This window comes from Tursiops truncatus, chromosome 3 (genome assembly GCF_011762595.2).
Source record: "Tursiops truncatus isolate mTurTru1 chromosome 3, mTurTru1.mat.Y, whole genome shotgun sequence".
Lineage (NCBI taxonomy): Eukaryota > Metazoa > Chordata > Mammalia > Artiodactyla > Delphinidae > Tursiops > Tursiops truncatus.
In genome coordinates this window covers 129,211,732-129,224,005 of record NC_047036.1, presented here as the reverse complement: position 1 = coordinate 129,224,005, position 12,274 = coordinate 129,211,732, and the positions used below count along the sequence as shown (strand labels likewise).

The following is a 12,274-nucleotide window of genomic DNA, read 5'->3' as shown; positions in this document are numbered from 1 at the left end:
TAGGATTGTAGTGACGATGTACGTTCTATTCTGGACACTTGAGTTATCCCCCCCAGCTTGAGCATCCGTGGCTGCAGGGACAAACTTATCATCTTCATTCCAGTAGCCAATCTGTTAAAGAGAGGAAGGTGGTGACATAAGGTGATCCAGGCTCCTCAGGAATGGCCCACTCTGGGTCCCCCAGCCAACACCAGACAGGAAATCAAGGAGCTGAGCATCACACCAGCAATCCTGGACACACCAGGCTCTGAGGTATGGTAGATATAAACAACAAGAGACAAGATGCTCTCTAGGTCCTCCCATCCCCACCCCATGAAAATCCTCATCATGATGGGTAAGCCTGAAAATTGCCTCTTAAGGGGCAAGGGTTTAACTGTTGATGGAGCTAAACTGTTACGTACAATGCGAGTCAGGGCCATAGAGATTTAATTCCCTGCAGTTGTTCACAAGGCCAAACCCCACCTTCTCCCATGCCTAGTAACCCTTCTCTTCCTGAGCTCATTCTGAAGTGTAGTGGGAATCATGTGATTTAAACCGTACATTCTTGTTTTCTTTTGCTTTTTTTTTACATCTTTATTGGAGTATAATTGCTTTGCAATGGTGTGTTAGTTTCTGTTTGATAACAAAGTGGAATCAGTTATACATATACATATATTCCCATATCTCTTCCCTCCTGCGTCTCCCTCCCTCCCACCCTCCCTATCCCACCCCTCCAGGCGGTCACAAAGCACCGAGCTGATCTCCCTGTGCTATGCGGCTGCTTCCCACTAGCTATCTGTTTTACGTTTGGTAGTGTATATATGTCCATGCCACTCTCTCGCTTTGTCACAGCTTACCCTTCCCCCTCCCCATATCCTCAAGTCCTTTCTCTAGTAGGTCTGTCTCTTTATTCCCGTCTTACCCCTAGGTTCTTCATGGCATTTTTTTTTCTTAAATGCCATATATATGTGTTAGCATACAGTATTTGTCTTTCTCTTCCTGACTTACTTCACTCTGTATGACAGACTCTAGGTCCATCCACCTCATTACAAATAGCTCAATTTCGTTTCGTTTTATGGCTGAGTAATATTCCATTGTATATATGTGCCACATCTTCTTTATCCATTCATCTGATGATGGGCACTTAGGTTGTTTCCATCTCCTGGCTATTGTAAATAGAGCTGCAATGAACATTTTGGTACATGACTCTCTTTGAATTATGGTTTTCTCAGGGTATATGCCCAGTAGTGGGATTGTTGGGTCATATGGTAGTTCTATTTGCAGTTTTTTAAGGAACCTCCATACTGTTCTCCATAGTGGCTGTACCAATTCACATTCCCACCAGCAGTGCAAGAGGGTTCCCTTTCCTCCACACCCTCTCCAGCGTTTATTGTTTCTAGATTTTTTGATGATGGCCATTCTGACCGCTGTGAGATGATATCTCATTGTAGTTTTGACTTGCATTTCTCTAATGATTAATGATGTTGAGCATCCTTTCATGTGTTTGTTGGCAATCTGTATATCTTCTTTGGAGAAATGTCTATTTAGGCCTTCTGCCCATTTTTGGATTGGGTTGTTTGTCTTTTTGTTATTGAGTTGCATGAGCTGCTTGTAAATCTTGGAGATTAATCCTTTGTCAGTTGCTTCATTTGCAAATATTTTCTCCCATTTTCAACCCACTGAGGGTTGTCTTTTGGTCTTGTTTATGGTTTCTTTTGCTGTGCAAAAGCTTTGAAGTTTCATTAGGTCCCAGTTGTTTATTTTTGTTTTTATTTCCATTTCTCTAGGAGGTGGTTCAAAAAGGATCTTGCTGTGATTTATGCCATAGAGTGTTCTGCCTATGTTTTCCTGTAAGAGTTTGATAGTTTCTGGCCTTACTCTTGTTTTCATTTAGGTTAATTGTATTTTTCCATCTGGATTTAACTTTCTAGGTGATGGTTATTTTATCCTTTATTTCTCTTATTTCCAATTTTTGACCTATTATAATACTGAGAATATGGTTGTGCCTGCAAACACTGATTGACATCATTTTTTTTTAAAAAATTAGTAGTTATTTATACTGACTCATTTTCCAAGGTCTTTTAGCAAATACTTATTGGATCCCTATTGTGTGTAAGACTCCGAGCTAAAACATTGGTGGTATTGTGGCAGGGTTGAGAAAGATACAGAGAGGTCTCGAGATAGTCCTCGCTCTGAGGATCCCTCCAGTCTATTTGGGAAGACAAGACACACACATGCACGTGGCCCCAGAAGTGACAAGTGAGTGGCTCAGGTAGCTTGAGCCTAAGGAGTTTGGAGAAGCAGAAGCCTGGTATGGAACCTATGCTGGGAAAAAGGCAGCAGGAGGAGGTGAGGCTTAAGTCAGGAGGGATGGAAAGGTTGAGCCCAAACCTGTCAGGTTGGAGAGAAGATAAGCCAAGATGGGAAGGTGGGAATCTGCCCAGATATGTAAGTTCAGTGGGTCCTGAGTGGAGGATAGGGTTAGTCCAAGAGGGCAGTGGGCGCTTGGTCTAGGTAGCAGAGGGATTGGAAGGCCAGGCTAAGTGGTGTAGACTTTATTCTGAAGGCAACAGGGAGTCATGGAAGGTTTGGGAAGAGCAGAATGGCGTGGCTAATACACACACACACAGACTCCACACACACCCCTATGTCTATCTATCTTTTATTTTATTTTATTTTTTGGCTGTGTTGGGTCTTTGTTGCTGCGCATGGGCTTTCTCTGGTTGCGGTGCATGGGCTTATTGCGGTGGCTTCTCTTGTTGTGGAGCATGGGTTCTAGGTGCGCTGGTTTCAGTAGTTGTGGCACACAGGCTCAGTAGTTGTGGCTCACAGGCTTAGTTGCTCCACAGCATGTGGGATCTTCCCGGACCAGGGATCAAACACATGTCCCCTGCATTGGCAGGCGAATTCTTAACCACTGCGCCACCAGGGAAGTCCCTGTCTTTATACATCTTTAGACCGTTGTGTTTTGTTTTGTGGTCATTCTGCTGGCTGTAGTTTTAAAGGGCAAACAGGAAGGAGAACTGAAGCGCATGTGCAGGGGGAGGAGCAGTTCTCTAAGTCAGCCCAGGTTCACAAAATCCAAGGCACATGCCAATGGTCCACTCAGATGTCACCTTCACCTTGATGTCTTTCCCAGTCCCCTCAGTTACAAAGAAACAACTCTCCCTGCCATTTGACCGCCATTAACAACAGTAGTAATAATTGCCGACACTGATCGTGTTCTTGCTCTGTCAGAGGCTGTGTTTGATAGTTTTCGTGCCAGTTCATCTGGCTTAGAAGAGTTTGTTAACTTGCAAGGTGATGGTGGTGATGCAGCTGAGAAGTGGCTGAGCTCAGCCTGGAATGGTGGTCATCTGTCTCCAGGGGCAGCTTTTCATCTTGACGCTGTTCTTTCTGCGAGGGGACTTAGCCCTGGGCTGGGAATCATATTAGCTGACAGTTACTGAGTGCTTACTGTGTTTTAGGCACTCTTCTAAGTGTTTTTTATGTTTTAACTTCTCTCATCCACACAAAAACCTATGAGGTGGGTAATCAATTATCACTCCTATTTTAAATGTGAAGAAACTGAGATGTAGGGGAAGTGGAATAACTTTCCCAAGGCCACAGGAGAGTCGTGGAGCCAGGATTGGAGCCGGGCAGGCCGATTGCAGGGCCGTGTCCTTCTGTGTTCCACTAGGCTGCCAGCTGGCCCTGAGCGCCTCGTGTTGGTTCCCATTGGCCCCATGGTCTAGCTGTTGGCATGTCTGTCCCCATCTCTCCACGATGCTGTGGGCTTCTCAGGGACAAAGCTAGAGGTCTGTTCATGCTAGGACCCCTTTCTTAGGGCCACAGATTGTACCACAGAGAAGCAGCTCAGGAAAGGTTTATTGAGAGAATGAGTGCATCCAACATGGAGACAGTGGATCCTGTTCATGCTGAGACAGTTCAGAGGCCTGAAGGGGGGTCGGGGGAGCTGTCTCTCAGGACACTGGGTCAAGATTTGCCCTCATGCCGGCATGGGTACCATGTTGCCTGTGTGGGGCACTTTCAGTCAGCCTGGAAGGGGGCATGTCTCTCTAATGACACAAGAACCAGAAACTTAGATTTCCAGAATATCAGAGCCAAAAGAGGCCTGAAGAATCATTTCCTCCAACCTCTTCGTTTTTTACAGAGAGGGAAACAGAAGTTCAGAGACCAGGGGACTTGCTCAAAACCAGAATGTAGTCCTGCCTCCCCCATTTTGCTAGGCCAATGTTCCATGGGACCCTAGGGCATCTGTAAAGGCCCTTCACCACTTTCATGGGAGGTGAGGGGTCAGAGAAGAGGGGGAAAGCCCTGGGTTCCTCACCCTTGCTTCAATAGTCAGTTCTGCTTTTAATCCATTTCACGCTTTGAGATTCCCCTTAAGAGTTCATTTTTACAAGGAGCCCGTTCGTTGAGAAATAACTATTTGAAACCATTATTGTAGCATATCGTGGGGCGAGTTTCAGAAAAGAATTTCCAAACTACTTTCCTAACACTTAACTGTATTTTGCTCTTCCCCTATGCAAATAGCACTGACAGGCTCGGGATTATTTTCTCTGTTTTACAGAAAAGAAAACTGAGGCTTGGGGAGATCAGGTGATCTAACTTATATAGATTAAATAGCAGATTAGTGGCAGGGCATAGGAGCCAGGCCATGGACTTCAAAGGTAAAATTATGGAATATAATCAATACACACCTGGGAGACGATCAAGCAAATGTAATTGCCATTTTCTTTCCCCCGGTAGTTGATGCTATGGTGTTTTCATGCCCTTCTCTTTCCCTTCCTCCTCCGTTTTCTTCCTTCCCTCCCTTCTTTCCTTTCTTCCTTCTCCCTCTTCAGGATTAGTCACAGGTTTAGTTGTTCTTAGTTGTTCAAACTCAACAACTGTCAGCCTTGAGGAAGTTGCCTTCTTTGACATGCAACCAAGTTCTCTAAAATCTATTGTGTTTTCATCGGTAGTATTTTTAAAAGTGATGGCTTGATGGTCCAGAGATTGGTCTCTGGCATCAGACAGACCTGTTTTAAAAGGTAGACTTTTCTTATTAGTAACTGTTTGACCTTGGGCCAGTTACTTGACCTCAGTGGGCCTCCGTCCCTGCTCTGTAGAATGGATACAACAAGAATACCTGTCTCGCAGGGCTGCTGTGGGAACCAAATGCGTTCATGCGTGGACAACGGTACGCATAGTGCGTGGTTCATATTAAGTTGCCAGTAAACTAAAAAATGATATCCAGTAGGGTAATGCCTGATTGAAGGCTAACAGGCTTCTATACTGTAGTACATTTCAGTCTCACTTTGCTATTGAACATTGTCAATCTCCAAAAGAAGTATATATTATGGAGTATTTCTCAAACTCATTTGACAGCGTAACCCTCTTTACATGCAGAATGTCCTAGGATAAATGGTGCAAAACCCACAAAGCACGGCTCTAAAATATCAAGTTATTTGATCAAAGAGAGGGGAAAAAAAGCAAGATAAATCTGTACAGACCAGATTTCTATGGCTTAGAAAGAGATTTTAATTTTTAGACTAGGGATCCTTCAGAGCTGGTATTATAGCGCTAATGTTAAATTGGTCTCTATAAAAATTATTGTCTGGCTTGGCTTATATCAAAAGCTAGAGGACCAGTTAAGTGTTGTAAACAAGCTTATTTTATTCCTAACCCTTTTGTAGGGAAATAAGAACTATTGCCAGTCAGAAGAGCAGGGTGATGCCAAAACCCAGCTTGCCCCTCATGTAAGCTGGCAGGCTGAGAAATCTCCTTCCACATTTTGATGAAAAGAAAAAGCTGTCAAAGATTTTTGAAGGGACATTGCACTTGAGAGAGGAGAGCAAATTTCGCTTTCTTAGAGAAGGGGGCTGGATTCTTATACAGCCCTTGGATTCTCTACTGAGGACATGGAAGAACTTTGATTCTATCTCAAAGTAAATCAGAGCTAGTAGTTTGGTAAAAATTGGGGCCCACCGTTCAGGAGAGGATTTAAACAATTCTGACAGTGAGAGGTCTTCTCTTGGGGCCAGTTATAATTTTTGATCTCCTGTTTTCCATCTACCTCTAAAGCTTGTTTGAATATAGGAAATGAGTCTAGATGATAGATTAGATTTTTTTAAGTAAATGAAGTCCACAAAGGAGATGATCATTGAACAGTACATTCAATTGATTGACCTTGCATAGTCGTCAAATCAAATGTCCACATTTTTAGCTCTAAGCTTCCTCTGAAGACACAGCCCCTGACCTCCAAAAAATGAGATCGATTATAATAAATTTTTAAAAAGGAAGACGTCTCTTGTGGCAAAGACAACCTGATGACCCCCAAGGATTCTTGTTCGCCTTGCAGAGCGTACAGGTATGGTGGGAAGTAGCTACCTGGACAGCAGTTGCATTTCCCAGCCTTCCATATGTCTAGGTGGGCCAGGTGATTGGGTTGGCCAGTGGAATGCAGCAGAAGTGATGCACGTCTCTCCTAGCCCGACTCCCCCAAATCTCCAGCACAGTTTGTAATAACTTTCTTCCTCCCCTGTGAGCTGGCTGTTGATAGCCAGGAAGACCCAAACAGACAGTGGAGCCTCCATAAGCCTGAGTCTTAATCAGAGCCCCCAGCCCCCATACTGGTCACTGGGTGAACAAGAATGAGACCTTTGTTTGCATTAAACAGCTGAGATTTTAGTGTTACTCTGTTACTGCGCCTAGGGTTATCTTAACTAACACACTTAAAGAATTTGAACTTCATAAGTGTGTGTGTTAACTTTATCTGAGTTCTGCTTGAGGTGTTTTTTAATTAAATTTGCCAGCAATTTTTTTTTCTTACTTGCTGGCAGATCTATGGAAATATGGGCCAGAGTAGTATGCTCCCTGGTTGCCCAGCAACATTCAATACACTACCCACTCATTTAATGAACAACCACTTATTTGCACGTGCTTACTTATGTGTCAATATATTGTGGGCACTGAGGATACAGTAAATAACAGAACCATGTCCCTGTGTTAAGAGAGCTGACATTTTAGGGGCAAGGAGGTGAAGAAGAGGGGAAGAAAGACAATATATATCCAGACCAGGGGTCATCAGACTTTAAACAGCCAGACTGCAAATATTTTAGGCTTTGCAGGTCATGCAATCTCTGTAGCAGCTACTTATCTCTGCTGTCATAGTGCGGACGCAGCTATAGACGATACCTAAACGAGTTTGGCTGTATTCCAAAAAACCCCACAAAACTCTATGGACCCTGAAATTGTAATCTCATATAATTTTCACATATCATGAAGTAGTCATCTTTTGATTTATTTCAAAATGTAAAAATTATTAGCTCGTGGGCTGTACAAAAACAGGCATTTGGCTGAATCTGGCCTGCAGGCAGAAGTTTACCAACCTCAGGAGAGATCAGTAAACCACCAAGAATATATCAGAAGGGGTAAGCACTGTGAAACATTGGGACAGTGGGATTGTGCTGGGTGGATGGGGGTCACTTTAGATGGCTTGGTCAGGGATGGCCTCTCCAAGGTGACTTTGCCTGGGCCAGACTTGAGTGACGAGGAGAGACACTGCATATGGAACTATAGTGATTGAGAATGTCGGGTAAAGGAACAGAAGGGTGCTATAGGGTAGCTGTGGAGTTATGAGCCAGAGAAGGAGGAGCAAGGGCTGATGTCAGAGGGGTGCAGCGTCTGGGGTTCTGAAGGTCAAGACAAGAAGTTATATTTCACCTGCAGTAGGAAGCCAGTTAAAAGCTTTAGGCAGAGAGAAGCAATATAGCCTGATGTATATTTGAAAATGATCATCCTGGCTCTTGTGTTGGGAAAATGGCCTTCTAGAGGGGCAAGAACATGGCCAGCAGGACTAGTGACTGGTAAGGAGGCTCCTGAGTGAGTCAGGCAGGTGTGGAAGGTGGCTTGGGCTCTGGGGTCAGCAGTGGAAATGGAGAGAAGTGGTTGGATTGAAGCTCTGTCTTAGAGCTACACCAGGTCTCAGTATGTCCAAAGTTGGGTGGCAAGGATTTAAAGAAAAAACTTCCAAAGGACATCTGGACTGGAGAGCTGTGCATTGACGTCAGTAGGACCTTGTGTCACTTTCTTCCCTGCCCGGTCTTTCCTTTCCAGTTATACTTGGGTCAGAACTGGGGATGACAAACTTGGGGCATGGCAGGGGGATACATATCAAGCTGAAGTGAGACTTGGCCATTTCAAGTCCAAAATTAGCTACAGGACCAGTAGTGATGGGCAGAGATGGTTAAATCAACAATGATGGTCCCTTCACGAAAGACCTTCGAGAATTTTCCTACACTTCTCTCTTGGCAGCCTGTTACCAGAATTTGTGATCCTACTTGAATGTGACAAGGTATTTTATTTGGATAGCGGTCCCTAAATCAGCACCCCACGGTGAAGTGGAGTCTCTGAATGGGATTTCCCAAGGATTTAGCTTGAGTGGAGCCAGTGCCCATCCTGGCATTTGAAGATCCTCAGCATTGGATGGGTGTGTGTGTAGAGCACACACATTTCAGTAGGATGTCAGAATGGACCCAGATAGCTAGAGGGTGTGTTGGCAGATCGGCGGCCATGATACGTGCTTAAAGATCAGGGGAGAGTCCTCGAGGCCCCCGGTCAAGCAGCAGAAGCCCCTCTATTACCTACATCAGGTAAGGCCAGGCACTGCTCACTGAAACCAGCACAATGAGGTCACCGTGAATCTGAGAAATTACTTTGTTAGGAGGCTGACTGAGTAAAAGGCCTGAAGCCGCAGGTGTGGAGGAATTCCTTGTCCTCAAGTCAGATTCCCCGTAAACAAAGGATGCTTAAGCCCACATTCTAGGAAAGGATTTAGTCATTGGAAAGTAAGTTGAAAAACAGCCCCAGGATCTGAAAAATAAAGCACAACGATTTGCTTGTGGATTTTAAGGTTACTCTGTAATTTCTGTTTGCTGATTTATCCATTCCATGGGCTTGCACAGCCTGACTCACTCAAAATCAAGGCTGACATAAAAATCCCTGTGGCCTAAAGAAGGTAGTTGAAACAAACAAACAAAACATGGGCTGAATGTCCACTCCGTTCCAGGGGCTACTTTTGGGAATCCCTTGATACAGGCAAGTGGGTAGCAGACATTGTTTCACTCAGTGCTGATGGCGACCCTGTGAGGTAAAGGGCATTATTCCCCATTTGGAGATGATGTAACTGAGGTCCAAGGAGGCTGAGTTGTTCAAGGTCACGTGCCTAGTAAAGAGTAAGGCAGACACTTAATTCGGGTTGTGTCTGTCTCCAAAGCCTGAGCTTATAACCGTTCTGCCAGTGTATCTCACCAAACCACCCAGAGCATCATGGACCTCCACAGGTTGGGAATAGAAAGCATGAGCGGAGCTGTTCTGTAGAACTTGCTGGGATGCTGGAAACGATCTGTTGAGTACATCTGTGCTGTCTAGTATGGCAGCCACTAGCCACCTGTGGCTACTGAGCACTTGACATGTGGCGAGTGCAACTGAGGGGCTTTTAAATTATTTAGAATGAAAGTTAAATGGCCATCCATGGCTAGTGGCAACTGTATTTGACAGCACAGGCCTAGAGAGCATCAAGTTTGAGAGATGAAGACCCAGTCTTCAATGTGCCAGGCACAGCCCTCAGAACTTCTGCACCCGTTAGATCATTTAATCCTCTCAGTGAGCCTATGAGATTGGCATTGTTATGGTGCCCCCCACTTAAGGCACAAAGAACCTGATTTATTTGTCCAGAATCACAGGCTGGTAAGTGGTGATGCCAGGATTGAGGCCCAGGATTCCAGAGCTAATACTCTGATCCATGACACCCTAGTAGCTTTATACCATGTGTGCAATGCCTTTTACCCATTACGCTGTGCCACCCCAAGGAGCTAGGAATGTGATGAAGGCCATGGACGGTACAATAGAGGCTGCCATGAGTCACAACAAGGGAGCCTAGGGAAGGAGTAGCATTTTCTCTGAGTGTTGAAGGCTGAGGAGGAATTGGCCAGGCAAAAGAAGGGGATGGGGTAGGGGGAGTCCTAGGCAGAGGGAACACGTTTGAAGGCTGGGAGGTGAGAAAGAACATAGTGTATTCCTGGAAGTGAAAGTTGATCAGAATGACTGGAGTGGAAGGAGGAAGGAAGTGAGTGTCAAGGGTCAAGGTCAGAGAAATTGGCAGAGGCCAGAGCACACAGAGTGTGGTAGAATTCTGAATGTTTTCTCCAAGGATTTGAATGTTGTTCCAAAATGTTTAATATGCATACATATTATACATTACATACATATACACAAACTAAGTTTCACTTATACTTCTATGTGGAAAGTAGAGGGGATACGACCAAGTGTGGATCAGGAGAAGATGGTTCACTTCCTCAATAAATCATCATTCTCAAGTTCTTACTTTGGAATCCTATAGGAGCAGCAGGGGCATTTTATACACATCTATTAGTTTATACTTTCACAGTAATTTCCCATCCCTTGGATCTTCACAAGCACCCCAAGACAAAGCTAGAGATTTTTTTAATCTCCATTTAATCTCCTCGATTCTCAGAGGAAGGAACTGACTTGCCCGAAGTCCCAGCTGGTTAGTGGCAGAGCTGAGACTAGAATCCTCATTGCCTGCATCTCTTCTAAGAGATCCAGTCCAGGAAAGTGGGCTTGCAAGGCCCTCAGCTCTGGCCTGAGCCTCTGCTCAGCCCTCTCCTCCCTGAGGAAGTGAAGCAAAGGGACCCTTACCTTTCGGATGCCGTCGTGCTTCATTTCGATCACATGGAGGGTGTAGTTGGTCCGGCGTCCTTTCTCATTAAATTGCACGTTTCCTGTCAAGCCTTCAAACCGCACCTGGAAAAGAAAGCCAGGTGGTGACCAGTGAACCCTGAAGTTGCGCTTCATGTTTGTTCATTGGTTTGCTTTTTCTGCTGAAGTGAAAGTCCAGAACCTGAGGAAGTTACATGGGATGAGGTCTTGGAGTAGCATCAGTACTAAACACCTCTCTACTCCTTTGCCTGTAGCAGTCATCACTGTTAGAGTACAGTGCTCTTGCCTACTAGACTGAAATTCATTCTGAAAACTTTTTCACCCATTGCTTTAGGCAAACAGTAACAGTGGATCAGAGTAGATCCTAATAGGAAATCTCTGTGCCATCCTCAGTCAAACACCCCCATCAGGACTGCCACTGTGAGAAAGACCGCTCCTCAGGTGCACACCTTCAGATGTAGAAAGTGAAGGAGACCTGCAAAGGAAGAGACTGGTGTGCCATCCCTGGTGAGTCAGGAGAAGACCCAGGACCAGGAGCTGGCCTTGTGATGCCTTGGGCTGTGCCTCAATATGGCTTCTCAGTTCCTTTGTGAGTCCAGGGATTACAGTACTTGGGAGCCTAAAGACCTAGAATTGGGAGACCTGGATTTTACCCCAGCTTTCCTTTGAACAGCCAAGTGACTTTGGGCAATTTGCCTCTCTAAGTCTCAAACTTCCTGCCCCATCTACCTTAAATGACACAGCAAATGTGAAAGTGCTGTGCAAACTTTAAAGCACCCGAGGAGATTCTTTGTAAGACCAGAGCCTTTCAACAGGTCTCAGCTGGTGGAATCAAGATGCGTATTGGAAGCCCCCAAATAGGCTGCATGGAACTTCTCCACAAACGAGACAGATTAAACTTCCATGGCTTCCTATCTCCACGTTCACTTTAAAGGCCAAGTAGTCAGCATGGGGAATCCAAGGCTTTTGGAACCAAGCCTGCTGCTCTGGAGGTGACCAATAAAATGTATCCACCCTCGAACTGGGGATGAGTCTAGCTGTGTACCATCAGCTTGAGTATAAGAAATCACATTCTCCAATGATGGTCCACCATGTGTCCTCAGATCAGTCTGGCCTAAGGCCAGTGACACGAGCCTGTGCCTGTAACCAATATGAACCCGGCCCTTTAACCCAGCATCATTTATTTCCCCCTTCCTCAGGCAGCTTAAAAGGAAGCCTCACAGCGTGTTACCATTTTCTGACAGTGAACGACCCGTCCCTCTGCCTTCAGAATACAAGAATAGCTGGTGTGTGTGTGTATTTGAGATGTGGGAGTGGGAGGGAGAAAGAGAGAAAGAAGAAAGGAAGGAAGGAAAGGAAGAAAGAAGGAAGGAAGGAAGGAAGGAAGAAGGAAAGAAAGAAAGAAAATGTGTGTGTGTATATGTCTCCTCTCAGGCTGACCCTCCCATCACCTCCTGGTTTGAAGTCTCAGTGGGGAGGTTACAGCAGGCCCACAGCACTGAACAAATTATATAACAAGCTCTTCACTCTCTGAGATGAAATCTGGAGAAATTCTTGCTCTGGAAAA

At 45.1% G+C, this 12,274-nt stretch overlaps 1 protein-coding gene across 3 annotated transcripts in view; it reads right to left on the bottom strand.

Moving 5' to 3' along the window:
- GRIA1 (glutamate ionotropic receptor AMPA type subunit 1) overlaps positions 1-12,274 on the bottom strand; it is a 304,982-nt gene that overhangs the window by 96,330 nt on the left and 196,378 nt on the right. For all 3 annotated transcript variants that reach the window (XR_012330926.1, XM_019924773.3, XM_019924772.3), the window contains exons 8-9: positions 10,687-10,791; positions 1-111 (exon numbers count right to left, since the gene is read on the bottom strand). Coding sequence is in view for 2 of the 3 variants with exons in the window: in XM_019924773.3 (XP_019780332.1) it covers positions 1-111; positions 10,687-10,791 (216 nt within the window). In the remaining variant the exon portion in view is untranslated. The remainder of the gene's footprint in view (positions 112-10,686; positions 10,792-12,274) is intronic.